General features: G+C 43.1%; 1 protein-coding gene across 1 annotated transcript in view; it reads left to right on the forward strand.

Annotated features, from left to right (window-relative positions):
- CKMT2 (creatine kinase, mitochondrial 2) overlaps window positions 1-16,323 on the forward strand; it is a 28,563-nt gene that overhangs the window by 6,805 nt on the left and 5,435 nt on the right. Inside the window, exons 2-8 of the mRNA XM_014960526.1 lie at window positions 75-148; window positions 4,418-4,590; window positions 6,195-6,393; window positions 7,506-7,601; window positions 8,391-8,612; window positions 10,949-11,034; window positions 13,606-13,729. Coding sequence (XP_014816012.1) covers window positions 4,439-4,590; window positions 6,195-6,393; window positions 7,506-7,601; window positions 8,391-8,612; window positions 10,949-11,034; window positions 13,606-13,729 — 879 coding nt within the window. The 5' untranslated portion in view covers window positions 75-148; window positions 4,418-4,438. The remainder of the gene's footprint in view (window positions 1-74; window positions 149-4,417; window positions 4,591-6,194; window positions 6,394-7,505; window positions 7,602-8,390; window positions 8,613-10,948; window positions 11,035-13,605; window positions 13,730-16,323) is intronic.

The following is a 16,323-nucleotide window of genomic DNA, read 5'->3' on the forward strand; positions in this document are numbered from 1 at the left end:
AATTTTTTTTTTGAAAAAAAAAAAAAAAAAAGCCCCTTTCTCAGATTTTTCTTTTTTTTTTTTTTTTTTTTTAGGTAGTTAACGTACTCAGCCTGTGGCATCTCCAGTGTTGGGGGCTTTTGCGAGCTGTTAGAGGAGCATCTGTCAGGTAAAGTAGAGCCTGCCTCAGGGTAAGGAAAACCTTTTCTGTGATCCAACAAGGCAAGAACATCCCGGGGGACAAGGCAGGCAGCCACAATGAGAGATAACACTGCCAACAAGAAAAATACTTGTGCTATGGGACTTTATTAAAACTCAAAAAAGGAAAACAATTTTATGAGCATAAAGTCTGCCTCTGATCAAGTGTCCAAAAGTCAGCCATTCTGGCCCAAAGGCACAGACCTGTTCAGTATACCAGACATGGAAAGGGTGGGAAAATCACGGATGCTACCTGAACAGGGGAGAAGGTGACAATGAAACTGTCCACGCTGAGAGGGTCTGCTTTGGGCATTAAAGCTCAGCCTTGCACATCCAGTCAAAGATCAGCATAAATGAGAGTGAGGAGGGAGTACTCATACTTATTCAGCAGAAGGAGTAAAGTAAAACATCCCTGTATTTCCCAGATCAGCCATGACACAAAGCCATCACCATTTGAGTTACCAATGAGATCTCTTGGCCTTTTCAAACTGGTTCCTTTTCCCCATAGAAGGTTCATCCACTTCTTTTTCCAGGTGGCTTATTTCTCTTCTGTTCCCAACCCTATACCTCAGGCACACAGAGTAGTTCAGCCTGAAAGTGGAAGATGAGGAGTTCCCCGCAGCCACCCAGGGTACTGTTGGCACACCACCTTCTGCAGAAGGTCTGCTCTGCTCAAGCTGGTCTCGGGGTCGGGCGCCTTCTTACCCTGTAGCTGTTGCAAGGGCAAAGCGAAGGACACAAGATGCATTGAATCAGCAGCCAAACAACCTTTAGCTCTTTAAAATTTTGGGCAAGCATGGTTTGTCCCCCAAAGAAGTCACAGAGAGGCAGCTTCCATCACCCTTCACCCTTGCAGAGCTCCCATGTGCTTCTCACCTCCTCCAGAACAAATTAATGCTGACTGTCCAGCAAAGAACAGGCTCTGCTTCCAGTCCCAGCCCACAACAACACCATGCTCATCCAGAGAGTAACTCTCTGGCTGCGACGTTGCTTCTACCCCTTGTGCATCCTTCATCATGGGAAAAGCCTTGAAGGTAGACAAATGTGCAGCCAGTCAATTGATAGGTACAAGGGATGGGACTTTCATGTCACGGTGCATTAGTGCAGGGAACAGAGGTTATGTGAAAACAGCAAACACCACGGTGCAGCCTTGCCAGCAGATACGTGACATGGCTAAATATAATGACCTCTCTGAGGCCGTTAGCTTTACCTGTTGGTGCACGCTGTAGTCACTGGGTGCACTGCTCCCGTTATTTCTGAAGCATTATAATTATCCTGTTGTGCCTCACGCTTCTTTCTAAATACACCCTGCACGTGGTTCCTCTCATTTAATCAGATGTATGGACCAGATTTGTCCCTTAAAGTGACGCAGGGTTTAGAAGCTCCCAAAAAAAATCCAGGCTGGTGGAGATGCTAACGAGTGCCTGGGGTCACTGAAGTCATGATGTCATTGCCTGCAACAGGATTTTGATACAGATTCTCATTTTTGGGACAGGGTTTTGACTGCCAGCCAATTCCTTGCAGCAAAAATGGCATCTGTGAAACCAAACTATAAATACATGAAAATACACGTATTGTTTCTCAGACACCAGAATAACAATAATAGTTTTGTGCAGATTAGTCATAAGCAAATATTTCTAGAGTGTAGGATGGGGATGCTATACTGTGAAAAGGCACAAGAACCATCTGCTAAATACACAGAAAAGAAAGCAGCACAAAAACCTCCATCACAAGCCTCATATTTGATTTTGATTTACAGTCAAACATTCTCCCACTCCATTTTGGGAGGGAGAAATCCTGTTGCGGTGATGAAAGGCTGTGCTGCCACTCACCTAAACGAATTCACAGGTGGAGGGGAGCCACTCTAGATAAGGCCACAGTCAATGATCTGCCTCCTGTCCCAGCCCAGTGTCACATATTTCATTATACTGCAGTCCTGTGCAACTAATTCTTGAGGGCTCGGAATAGCTGAGGAAATCACAATGTATTCCTAACGAGGGTGGGGGAAAAATTGCCTTCCCTGTGTGGTGTCTCCCCACTTCTGTTTTAGAGAAATTCTTTCAGTGAAGAGAAGATGGACATTTTTGTCAGTCAGTCAGCACCTTTCTCTGGAAGGAAAATTAGATAAAAGTAGTATATTGCATATTCAAGGCATGGAGAAGACAGCATAACAAAATTCAGGTACAAAATTGATTAAAGAAGACACAGAACATGAAACAAATGACTCTCAAACTTGAAACATACCTGTGTTTCTCCTCTCACATATGTCACTGACGTACAAAGAAGATGCTGCTTTTCAACCAAAACCCATGCAAGCAGATGAGAAGATCTTTTTACCAAGTGAGAGGATATAGATGCAACATTGTATTTGCCTTTAAAAAGGAGTGGAAAAGGCAAAGAATTATGCAAAGAAAATTATGGGACATGAGAACACTTTGTTCATTGAAAATAAAACCAAATACTTTTAGGTGCTTAGTTTAACCTCCAAATGAATGGTGAAGAGATTACAGAAACAATTACATTTTTTAAAACGTTGGAAAAACAACTGAAGCAGCATATCCTGGGGGAAGTTCATGGTTTTTTGTAACTCTTCCATGCCCATTTCCTAACTGTTTACCAGAGTCTAGTTTTAAGAATAAGCTTCTGTCAATGTCACAAATTGGAATTTATCCTTTATTTAAACGGGAATTATATCTTCCTGAGGAACTCACACTCACTGGCAATACCAGCCAAATTCTGATTCTTGGAAGAAAAAATGTGCATTGTCTTCTTCAGGCTTTCACAGAACATACCATGCTCTCTGCTAGACTTAGAGATCCCCTGTACTCCAGACACAGTCCCAAACCCATAGCTCCACTACGAACATGCTGCTGGGAATAATTAACAGAGCATACAAGTTTCAGACCAGGCAATTTTCATAGAGTCACAGATTCATAGAATGGTTGGGGCTGGAAAGGACCTTTAAAAATCATCTAGTCCAACCTTTCTGCTATTGGCAGAGGCATCTTTCACTAGATCTGGTTGCTCAAAGCCCCATCCAGCCTGACCTTGAACACTGCCAGGGATGGGGCATCCATAACTTTTCTGGGCAAACTGTTCCAGTGTCTCATCATCCTCATCATAAAAATGTCTTCCTTATATCCAACCTAAAGGTACCCTCTTCCTGTTCAAAACCATTGCCCTAGTAAAATCTGTCAAAACAGGACCTGGTAAAAAGTCTGTCCCCATTTTTCTTATAAGCCCCCTTTAAGTACTAAAAGGTCACAATAAGTCTCCCCGGAGCCTCCTCTTCTCCAGGTTGAGCAGCCCCAACTCTCTCAACCTTTCTCCATAGGAGAGCTGTTCTCATTCTCTGACTATTTTCGCATCCCTCCTCTGGACCCACTCTAACTGGTCCATATTTTCTTGCTAGCCTATTTTTTTGTATGCTAAAAGCCTGCAATTAATCCCTCTTCCACATGCTTGTCCAGTCTCTCACTGAAGCCATGCACACTTACTGCACCCACACCAACCTTTGACAACGTGTTTTGTAAGTCTATGATCACTGGCATGAAGAGCCACCTACCTTTGTTTTGGTGTTTGCTCCCACTAGCTCCATTTGATGGAGTGTATTCACATACTGGAAAAGGCAGAGAAGAGTTGGGCTCTGTTCCCACTTCCCATACTGCTGAAAATTTTTCTGTCCCTAGCATATCCCCCTTCCCACAATGTGAGCTGGATGATGAGTTCAAGCTTACCCCAACTTTACTCATATGGAAGAAAAAGCACAAAGTGCTTGCAAGTCAAGCTAGGATGGAAAAGACACAAGAGTTTCTGTAGGTGGTAGCACTGAAAAGAACAACCTACCGAATGTCTCATCCTACCACATGTAACTGTACATTACTGTACCTTTTTGGCCAATGAAAAGATCTCTCTGTGTAATGTGGTGTTGCTATGAAGCAAGCTAAAAGATTCAATTATGGACCTCAATCATGAAAATAATTAAAATATTCAGGGTGTTGCATTTAGAATTGTGTACTCAATACAGCACCAAAAGAACCAACTGATTTCCAGGTCTACCTAAGGTATAGAAATAACACATGTGCATACTAACCATTTTTCTGAACATGCTGTGTAAGTGCAAAACAATTATAAAAATAAATTCATTCTTTTACAGGGCTACCATTAAAAATGCGAGTCAACTTGACATTTGTACTGCATGAGGACTTATGGGTTGACATTGGGCTGTCTTCTCTTGCAGGCATCGTATCCTCCGAGAGGAATGGCTAGCACCTTCTGCCGTCTCCTGGCTGGCCGTGCAACCACTGCACTCTTTGCAGCTGCAGGCACGGGGGTGCTAACCACCGGGTACCTCCTCAACCAGCAAAATGTGAAGGCCGCCGTTCAGGAAAAGCGGAAGCTCTTTCCTCCAAGGTAAGGACTTGGGATTCGGCAGTCAATGGGGCACAGCGCCCTGTTAGCGGGGCTAGGAGCAACATTTAACTCTCTGGAGGAAGAAGATCCCTATCAAAGCTGCAGAGTCCTCATGCAGTCACACCATCTGTGAGACACGGGCTGTGTGACCTGAAAAACTCTTTGTTAATAACTCCAGCACCAACAATGGCCTTCAAGACCAGAAAGCAGGGATGTGAGATAGTAGCAACACTCAAAAACTCCTATTACTGAACAATGACAAGCCTAAGAAATGTCTCAAATTTTGGGCGTATCACTAAATTGTCTTTATTTTATCTCATCTGCTGTCAACCACTTTGTAGCTCAGCCTATTGGACTGGCTGATGGAATGCACTCTACCATTAGGAAATGTGAAAATATTTTTAATATGCAAGCAGTAAAGAAATCTCCCATATAACTACTGCACTTGAAATATTCCTAATTCTGTTACAAGCTGGCTGATAATTAGAAATTAATTACAAACCTTCTTCTCTATAGATTGACTTTGCTGAGCATACTTGTGAAAAACAGTATGTACCAGGCTCTAACAAACCTTCTTTTTTTTAATTAGTGAATAGTGTTCTAGTTAAAATATATTGTTATAGAAATAATGGACTTGTAGTAACTGAAGGGGGGCTACAGGAGAGATGAGGAGGGGCTCTTTATCAGGGAATGTAGTGACAGGACAAGGGGTAATGGTTTTAAATTGGAAAAGGGGAGATTTAGATTAGACACTATAAAGAAATTCTTTCCTGTGAGGGTGGTGAGGCACTGGAACAGGTTGCCCAGAGAAGCTGTGGATGCCCCATCCCTGGAGGTGTTCAAGGTCAGGCTGGATGGGGCTTTGAGCAACCTGGTCTGGTGGGAGGTGTCCCTGCCCAGGGCAGGGGGGGCGGAACTAGATGATCTTTAAGGTCCCTTCCAACTCTAACTATTCTATGATTCTGTGATTCTATGATAAAGCAAATAATCACCAGTACTAGGTAGATGTACAGTTGCAAAAAATGCCTTACTAAAGCATAGCATCTTTATTTTCCCTGCCTTAGTACACCATGCAGCTTTCTGTAAATAGTAACACCATTAAAGCAAACCCAGATACTGTAGAAGTATGAGCTTCCCAGCTGACATCAATCAGACAGCCCCACTAAGTCCACTAAGCTGTGAGAGCACCTGGGCTCCAGATTACAAAGAACTTCTTCAGCTAAACTTAATTCCCTTCCTACTTGAACAAAAAAAATGTTAGAATTTCTTTACTTCTGAATAAGAGTTTCTCAGAAGAGATTTAATGGGGCTTAGTACACTTTCAGAGCTCACTGGGATTCATTTTCCTGATGGCCCCAAGTAGCAGAAAGCTGCAATTGCTGTCAGTGTGGAGGCCCACCAGTGTGCAACGTGGGGTACTTTCAGTGACCTGAATCTTCCTCCCTTCCTGAAATGCAATGCAGCAGATAAACCAAGAACTAATTATACTTTTAAACCACGCTGTGTACTCTGTAGCTCGTGATCCCTTTAATAGCCTCATAAACTAGCAGGGATTACTCTTCCGAGGTGCCACATTAATTGCTTGGGATTCTTCTTCTCTTCAGCGCCGACTATCCTGATCTCCGCAAACATAACAACTGCATGGCGGAGTGCCTCACCCCGGGCATTTACTCCAGGCTAAGGGACAAGATGACTCCCAACGGCTACACCCTGGATCAGTGCATCCAGACCGGGGTTGACAATCCTGGCCATCCTTTCATTAAAACTGTGGGCATGGTGGCAGGTGATGAAGAATCCTACGAGGTAAGACATTTCCACAATACTGTTGTATTTGGTGCAGTTTTCGTGGTGGTGTTCACAAGAGCTCCTTAGATGAAGACAGATTGCCAGTAGGGTATGCATTGTACCCCAGAGAGGTCATGTGCATAAAGATGGTGTTCTCCCTACTCTTCCACATGAGGAAATGTATGAATATAAGGCACTACTCCAGGTGCCCACTCTGCAGAAACTGAAGTCAACAAAATGTACCTTCTTGGGAGCAGCTGCTACCCACCTCCAGCAGTTGCCCTCCTTCCTCCAACTCCACTTAGTTTATAGCAAAGCTATACAACCCTGAGACACACAAAATAAGAGTAACAAAATAAGGTGGAAATTACCTTGTGGAACAGCAGAGGCAGAAGTGAAACAAAAAAATGACTTCTGGGAAGTGCCAGACATCATTGTGATCAGTTTTGGATCACGATGGAAGATGAATACAGACAACATTTGGATGGGCAGGTTTATTTAACTCTGGAATGAGGAGAAAAGGAAGAAGAAGGAAAATCTTTATTTTTTCCTTTATTTTTACTGACCTCGGTGGTCTGCTTCCTTCAGTCTACCGTACAATGGTACCTACTATTATACAGTCTCCTAACAATATCCCAAACACTGCTAAGGATGCATCTGGCATTCTGGACTATCAGCTCCTGCCATTTGGTTTACTCATTTAGATGTGCCACTGCTTCTCATCCACGGGATGGATGTGGTTGTGGTCGATGTTGACACACCTGAGCCGAGTGGCTCTCATGAGGACTAGTAGCCCTGGCAGCGAAGATGTAGGGTATTCCTGCATGGCCTAAAAGCAGGAGGCAAGCTGCCGGGGGACCCCCTGTGTGTGTTGGTAACACATCCTGAAACCTAACCTGGTTGCCACCATATCCAGTACCTGTCTGTGGTAACCAGAGTAAGCTTGTGACTTAAGCAACTGTCTAGGTCAAAAGCACGCCCGCTTATCTCATGTAGCTCTGTCTGCATTTGCAAAGCCCCCTTTATGTCTGTCACCCAGGAGCCAGGGGACTTCTCCTGTGGCTGAAGCTGGTTCATTTAAGCATTTCTGTGATGCCGCAGAATCTTTCTAGATTCTCTTGATTCCGTAGGTGTTTGCTGAGATTTTTGACCCTGTCATTAAAGCCAGACATAATGGCTATGATCCACGGACAATGAAGCACCACACCGACCTGGATGCATCCAAGGTAGGTTTGAAATAAAATAATGAAACATTAAAGGCTCAGGGCTGCTTCTTACAGTGATGATATTGTATGTGATAGTGCAAGAGTACTTTTCTTCTTCCTGATCCAACTCCAAAGACAGTAATGTTAGGGTTAAGGGAAGTGGGATGCCACTCATGACCCTGAGGGCAGGACAGCTGTATCCCTACCTTGTTCCTAGCAGGGGATCAGTCCCAACTGTACTAAGCATTTGGGCCACAGACTCATTTGGCACTGGGGATCTGTTCATGAGTTACAGACAAACATGTGTCTAAGATTTGGAATGAAAGCAGGAGCTGACTCCATAACGCCCACAAACATGTGATCAGACCTCAACTGCTGCTTAGTATTTCCTTCATAGTTCAGCTACACTGAGGTTTAGCAACTTCTTGGGACTTCCTCTTTCAATAGATCTTCCGTGCCTGGCCCCCTGCCTCTGCCCATATCCGTGTCTCCAAAAGCCATGCAGATTCCTTTATATCTTGGGTCCCTGGAAGACTGGCTGGTTATTCTGCCACATTCATTCAGCCAAAGAAACTTCTTCTTCCTAAAAAAAAACTCCTGGTGTCTGAAATTCTGAGGGGCTCCTTGTATGCTGAGAATTTGTGATCTCATGGAGAGGCCATCGCGCCTAGGGAGAAAGATGCCCTTCTTTTTTGAGTAGAAACATTTGAGTAGAAATGTTTTTTTGGTTTCGTTTTGTGGGGGTTTTTTTTAATGGTGTAGTACAACGTGGGGGACTGTGTGTGAACTAATGAAATATTCTCCCTTCAGATCAGCCATGGTCAATTTGACGAGCGCTACGTTCTCTCCTCACGGGTGAGGACTGGCCGCAGTATCCGTGGCCTCAGCCTTCCTCCTGCCTGCACCAGGGCAGAGCGGAGAGAGGTGGAGAACGTCGTGGTCACCGCTCTTGCTGGGCTGAAAGGAGACCTCTCGGGAAAGTACTACAGCTTGACTAATATGTCCGAGAGGGATCAGCAGCAGCTTATCGATGTAAGTACAGCTCCAGTGCTGACCCCACCTTTATTTACTCTCATTTATCTTAATCTCCATCTTTCTCCGGGGTACATGCTTTCCTGTGTAACTAAGGAGGATAACCCAGTCGTTAATGGCCTGTTAATATTTTTAATGCAATGGTAAATCATCCAGGGTCTATATTTTGGCTAAGGACATCACTGTGCAGGTCCAAAACGTGGCGTTATATTTGGGATAGCAAGATCTGTGTCAAATCAAATATACCTTGCTACTACCACCTCTTTGGACAAATAACGAAGCAAATTCAGGTCTTTTCCTTGGTCATTTCCTTAAGCAAAGATTGATATTTTCTGTATTAATAACCATTCTAACTAAAATATTACATTGAGAAAAACATTATGTGTTATCTGCGTTCCAGACTGTCGGGGTGGGGGCTTTGTTTCTTGCCATTTCTTTATGTCAAAACTACACTAATTCTAATTTCCCCAAAACGGCCATAGCCAACTGCACCCAGGTGAGCTTTTCCCAGTCCTCTAACTGTGTTTAAGGACTTGAAGGATCAGGGCCATAACGACAGTTTTCATTGTCACACAGATGGAAACACAAGGATTTTCATCATGGATTTTGTCACAGCATGTGACATGTCAAACAAACCTTGAATGTGCATTTTAAATATCCAAAGGAATGGCTGTACCCTGTTAGCTATACTCATGGCACATTAATCCATAACATCAACCAAAAGGGAGCTGATGAAGTAACATAACTATTTATAACTCTGGAACTAGGTGTCACAGTCTGCATTAACCAGGAGTTAAGAATTTATGTAAGGTCAGTAACTTTTTTAATTGAATGTCCTTGGTACTATGTTTATTGACAAGATGTTGTTGTCGGTTTTATTTCATTACCTTTTTCAGCAGGAGAGAGCTCCCCAGAAAGCAGAGGTTGGAATAGAATTGTGGAGTTTAACTCCTTATTTAAAGTGAAATCCTTTGGGAAGTGGAATAGGCTTCACTAGTTCAGCATTTTACATTGTTTTGTTTGTTTTGGTAAGGCAAATTTATAGAAATCAGGGCATTGAATGTCGTAACCTCAGATTCCATCTTTTACTCATACCATTGCTTACCTTCTACAGTGCATTAGGACCTTGAAACTCTACAATATCAGGCTTTCTGCCAGCCTTCAATAAGCACCATTTGATCTTGGTAAGATCAAATCAGTGCTGGCTGAATGGCATTCAGCACAGAAGGCATTTGGTACTTTGCAGATTTGGGCCATATGCACGTAAGGGAAACTAATAGCGCTCAGCTGTTTTCTTGCAAATGGGGAAACTTTCTTTCAAGTAAAAGCATCAGATGGAGTCAGCCGAGGAAGGAAATGTTGTGTCCCTGTGATGAGCAAAGAGAACTCTCTACCTTTTCTTTCTGCATGGTTGGGGTTCTGGCTGCATCATGTCCATCACAGGGTATTCAACAGTGAAAACCTAAAATTCTCCACTAAGGGGAAAAAGAAGTGAAGTTTATTAACCTGTCTACCATGTCATATTTATTCTGGATAGTTTGCTTCCCTATTCTTAATTAAACCCTAGATTTAAAAAAAAACAACGGACCAACAACATCCCCCCAAAGTCTCCACACAACATTTGATATGGCAGTGTTTGAGAAATTAAGAACTAACGATTTTGCTGTACAGACATGAAAATCAAACATATATTTGCTTTGGGAAAAAAACAGTTCAGTTAAAAAAAAATCTAAATGATCTGGAATGTGGCAAGTCAGTGGCACAGCAAGTGCTACATCTATTAAATCAGAAATAGAAACTCTGTTAAGGAACAGAACAAGTCTGTGATTCCAAAAGGTCAAGCTTAGCACTGATTTAATTCCTACCTTGACTTCATGCTCAGAATAAATTGCTAAATCTCTGTGCTGGAAAAAATATCTTTTCAGAACTAGCTTTTCCTTTTTTTTTTCCCCTGTTTTTGAGAACTCATTGCGTTCTCTTACCCTGAAATGCATCTGTATGCAGAAAACATCTCTGGTGCTAGCAGTGAGGTCCCTCCGGAGTACCCTTTGGTGTGTGTATATGGTAATAGGTCCCCACTTCCCATTCCTCTCAACATGGAAAAACGTTTTTGGCAAAACACGGTCATATTACCAGTGTCAGTGAGAATCTGATAAAGTGCTTTTAGTTTTAAGAAGAAGGAACCAGGTTCACATGCCATGCTATGTGATTTACTCGTACGTTGATTGCCTTTACATAAAATGTATTAGACAGCTTTATACTACTTCCTTGAATAAACCTGAATTTTGTTTTTTCTCTCTCTTTCTCTCCCCCTTCGGTCCCGTTTTGGTTTCCAGGATCACTTTCTCTTTGATAAGCCAGTGTCCCCTTTGCTAACATGTGCTGGGATGGCACGTGACTGGCCAGATGCCAGAGGAATCTGGTATGTTGTGTGATACGCAGACGCTTGTGTCGTGTTTTAAAGATTGTGTTACAAATCTCCTTGCTTGTCCTAGCCTTGCAGCCACTCTGTCCCCACACTCACAGCATGTTCAGTTTGCTTTTTTTTTAATTTTAAAAAAAATGTTCTTACTTAATTTAAAAAAAAAACAACAAAATGCAGTAATGTACAACAGAATGAGTAAGACCTTTACACTCAAGAAGCCATCACTAATATCATCCATGCAGCACAGCATCACAGCTTTGGCTCCTTTTTGGGGTTTTTATCTAAGTTTTTTCTACTTCTAGATAAAAATTTAATTTGGGAAAGAGCCTGGGAGTCACCATGAAGTGGGCAGAGCTGAGGTTACAAAAGCAGCTCCAACACCAGATTGTAGCCATGCCACCACCAGCCATACAGCTGCAGGACACCACACTGCAAATTCCTGTCTCCCTCCTCACTGTCAAGAGACAGAGTGTTATTTTAATTCCCAGAGCTGAAAGTAACCCTTTCTTTCCAAATGAACTTGACAAAGAGGAGATAAAGAAGAAGCTGAACTTCCTATTTTGTTGTAGGTTTGTTTCTACTTTTACAACACACTTGACATATTTTGCATCCACCCTGGTATACTTCTAGGCATTATCAGATGACTTAAGTCTGAAAAATTAGGCTAAAAAGGATTCTGAGGAGTCACCTAGTCTATCTCCTTTCCCCAGGCAGGTTCAGGACTTCCACTGGGGATGGGATTTCATGAGGAAAAAAACCCCAGCTGTTCTCCAAGCAGTGTCTGACACTGCTGGCTCATGTTAGAAGCGTAGTCAGTATTGCTGTGATGAGCTAAACATGATTTCTGTTGGGAGCAGGCACTGTGAAACCTGATGACCTGTTGGAAATGTGTGAGGATTTTTTTTTTATTTCAACAAGCTTCAGATTAGCTCCCCAATCCCTGTTTTAATCTGAGGAAGAGGAAAAGGACAAATTTGAGCCATCCCACTCATTGTCTCTGCAAACAAACAGGAGAAGTACCAACAATATAAATACTACCCAGGGATCTCCTGAATTAAACAGACCTGTTTCTTGGCTTGTTTTACATGCAGACTGGAAAGAAAATAGTAGGATTAGAAAGTATTTCAGTAAGCCCCATTTGGAAAACCTGCTATTCTCTTGCAAGAAATTGTTGTTCAAAAAGAGCACACACTCTGGGAATTAATTTGCTAATAATGATTGTGTTCCTGTCAGTGTTATGGGCTGCAGGACTATTCCCACTGACCCCACCAGAGCAATGGCACAGTTTAAATGCACTCAGTGTGGCCTCCGTACGTGTTTCTTAAAGCAATGGGAAGACACAGTTAATTAAAGGGGCAGCTGAGTCAGGTCAACCTCAGACTATCTGGAAAACCCTCCCCTGAACCTTTGTACGTGACCGACGGCGAGTTAACTGGACCTTGGGTGACCACAATGTCAGGGCACAGGATGTTTACACCTGCTCATCTTGCACTGGCAAACTCCAAGTGCAAAAAAAAAAAAAAAAAAGAGGTAAGTTGCAAAGATGCTGAAAGGACGACAGACCCAAAAGGAAGGGGAAATTCCCCCTTCCGACTGCCAGGAACCTTTGTACGTGACCGACGGCGAGTTAACTGGACCTTGGGTGACCACAATGTCAGGGCACAGGATGTTTACACCTGCTCATCTTGCACTGGCAAACTCCAAGTGCAAAAAAAAAAAAAAAAAGGAGGTACAGTAAAAGACCAGCTGAAAGCCAGGGTCTCGGTGAACTTGAACTTTCAAATTTCACATGTGTCAAACCTGGTAACATTCCACCCTTTGTACGAATAAGCCTAACCCCATCAATCACTTTCTGCGTGCTGCAGAAAGGCTGTAGTAGAAGACAGAGAAAGGGGAGAAAAAGCCAGGAAAAAGTGACCTCGGGTTTGACCCAGCACTTAATAAACCTAGCCACAACTGATCTGTTTGAAGCACGAGTGGGTTTCTTCAGGCATTTTTATCTTGCCTGACAAGCCAGCATCACTGACACGCTGTCTGGAAGCAGCATGCAGCTGCTGTCCTCAGACACATGACTGATGTGGCAACCAAGCCATACACAGGGCACTGGGCTTTGATTTAGGGGAGAATACAATTAATTAAGGACATACTGCTTGCCCCCCAGCAGCATGTAAATGTTAGGGTGTTTTTCCCAGCTGCACAGTTTTCTCAGAACAATGAAAACCCACTCTGGTGACAGGGGGTGCAGAGCTTGGCTTCTCCCTTTGCTGCACCTCCCAGCTGTGCTCGTGCGAGAGGACCACACGTTTTTTCCTCGCTCAGCACCACAGAAGCACAAATGTGACCAGGAAAAGTATCCTTGCTGTGCCTGAGAAACCTGTGAAATGCCATTGGCATGGGGAATCCAACTGTGAAAGTAGCTCCAATCCTGAGCTCCTCAGAACAATGCTATTTTGCCACAATTAGCCTCTCCACAGCCCTGAAAGACTGTGATAAAACTAAGGATACTGAGAATTATCTTTTGGGGCTTATCTTTTTAGAAATACTCTTTTTTTCCCCCCTCTCAACCAGGCATAACAATGACAAGACATTTCTCATCTGGATTAATGAAGAAGACCACACCAGGGTGATCTCCATGGAGAAGGGCGGAAACATGAAACGGGTGTTTGAAAGGTTTTGCCGTGGTTTAAAAGAGGTAGTATCTCAATGAGTTTAGTATTCCTGTTTGTTTGTTGTTGGGCTGTTGTCAGCACTGCTTACTGTGGTTCATGCTGAACTGACATCTCCGGGAGCAACAAAATGTAGTAACACCAGTCCACATAGCAACCCACACTAATGCAGTTAAAGAAACATGGGCAAATTGCTAGCTTAGTTGTAGGGAACAATAAGAAAAATGTCTTTGCAGCTTTTCCATTCAAATCTCAGGCACAGAGTGGCTAAAGAAATATCCTTTTTTACCCATTTTGTGCCTGAAGGCTGTGTGAATTCATAAATCAAGCATTTCATTTGGATTGCTTGATTTGCTTGAAGGAAGAATTTATTATCCCTGATGCTGGGAGTGGAGTGGACACTGCTGACATTGTGAGCTGGACTTAGGGCATAGGACCCCTTGGCTCACTGCCACTTTGGGGGAGATATGGGGTTTGTGATTAGAATACTAAGAACTGATAGCCAGGGCTCCAGGGCTTTTAGTCGCGTCTAGCTGTTCACGAAGATAAAAAGGCCTTCATGAGATGAAGCGTAGGTTAAAATGGTTTTGATGAGACAATCCAGGTAAGGCTCACGTTGGCTCTGGGCCTAGTGCAGGCCTGTGTAGCTGCTCTGGCACCGAAAAAGTTGCTTTAACAGAGAAAGAGGCAATATATCAAGGTGCCGTGGGACAGCTGACGTGGCCAAACACTATTCTCCACTACTGTCATCCACATCATTCCTGGATGGATTGCCAGAGTACAGGAAAGCCTATAGGTTAAGCTACAGAAGGTTGAATGGGCTTGAAATTGTCTCCATGACTGTAAGAATATTCAGGCCGCATAAAGCAAGTATTTCTCCCCATTGGGGTCCTTGGCATGCTTGCATCATCTGAACTATGAAGGAAGAGCATATGTCTTCATCACACTGCTTTTCTTCCTGGGTATGGAAATGCATATTGGGCCAGCCTTGGACCATTTGTTTCCTTCTCCTCACCTTGGCGAAACAGTTTCTCTGGCTTTCTAGACATCCCTGTCTCAGAAAATCCCCAGCAACTGTAGAGCTAATAAAGTTGTGCACCCCTCCAATATCACTTCACAGCTCCAGACAAAAAAAATCAAGGTGAAGTAGGGAGAGCAGGGAGAGGCAGAGGAAGGTAAGATCAGAGCATACATAGGGAAGTCCAAGTATGTAGTGTGTTTGGGAACACAGAAAGACAAAAGCACCTAATGTGTGCTTCTTTGGCAATGGGGTGGTTACCTGGGACCTGCTAGGTTTTCAAGATACAGACATGAGACTGAACAGTGTACAGGGTGGTGGCCAAGTGACATGGCTTGAAGACGCTGTACCAGCTTTGCCTCTACTACTGTTCTTTGCTCACGTTGAACAGAATTGGACATATGGGCCTGGCCCTGGGAAGTGGTCAGACAGCTTTGGGAACCATGACCAAAGCAAGTGTCTGAGGCAGGAAATCAGGTCTACTTTCCCAACATCAATTCTTGTGTCCTCACAAAATATAGAAATGATGTCAGGAGAGCCTTTTATTCTGTATCCTTCTGCAGAATGGACATGTTCACCTGTATTTGCAGAGGTCTTGTGAGCATGAGCTGGTTTATGTATCTGATTCTCCTCTGGAGGAGAAGATAACTGAACTGAAATTATATTTGGATCACAGAAGCAAGTGCAGGAAGTGTAGATGGGTGAAGAGAGTACCAGCTTATTCAAAGGTCAATAGACCCTTGTGATTTTTCTGGAGATAATTATTTCACTCTCCTTTCTAATCTGATCAGAGATCTACTAATGAAAAGCATTATATACAAGGTATGCTGTCTCCTTATAATGGAATGGCTATTAATATTAGGCATCTAGAAGTCAAGTGCCCTCCCCTGAGAGTCACAGCATCACCTTGGAAGTTACACAAAACTCAGCTTCAGCTCCTTTTGCTTGCTTCATAGCATTTTAGTCCTTTGGGCTTGTTTGTTGCAACCTTGCTCCAAAACCATCAAGGTTAGAAACACATGGCAAAAGTTGTAATTCTTATGTGAGGATATGGCTTCATGGGCTAAGGCTACACCAACTCACCATGACAGGGAGCTTTGTGATAAAGTGACAACGAGTCTGAAGCTGTTAGTCATGATGATGAATAAATCCTTGCAATATGCACTGGGGATCCTGGTACCTGATGAGTGTAAACGCTTGTATCAGATCCAAACCAGACTGTACTTGGGCCAAAATTTGTACAACTCCCCTGGTGTTAGTGAAATTCATCATCAACACAGATACACAGTGAATATAATCTCAGCTACAAGCACACATCTTAAAAAGACATTTATATGCTGCCCTTTTCGCTTTCACTTTCTCTTCTTTTCTTTTCTTTTTTTTTTTTTTTTTCCTTCTTTGAATAATAAAGAAAACTGCTAATGGAAGACTGGAAAATTTGCACTTTGAAATCTGCAGTTGGTGGGATCAAAATCCACCAGAGTGGATTTCGTCTGTGCTCACCCTTTGTGATGCTACCGTAGATTATGCAGAGTTAAAACAATTTATTGAAGTAAAGGCTGCCTTCATTTTCCAAGGAGAGGGGGGAGCTTGGCGAAGCTG

The sequence above is a fragment of the Calidris pugnax genome, unplaced genomic scaffold (assembly GCF_001431845.1).
Source record: "Calidris pugnax isolate Ruff unplaced genomic scaffold, ASM143184v1 scaffold326, whole genome shotgun sequence".
NCBI lineage: Eukaryota > Metazoa > Chordata > Aves > Charadriiformes > Scolopacidae > Calidris > Calidris pugnax.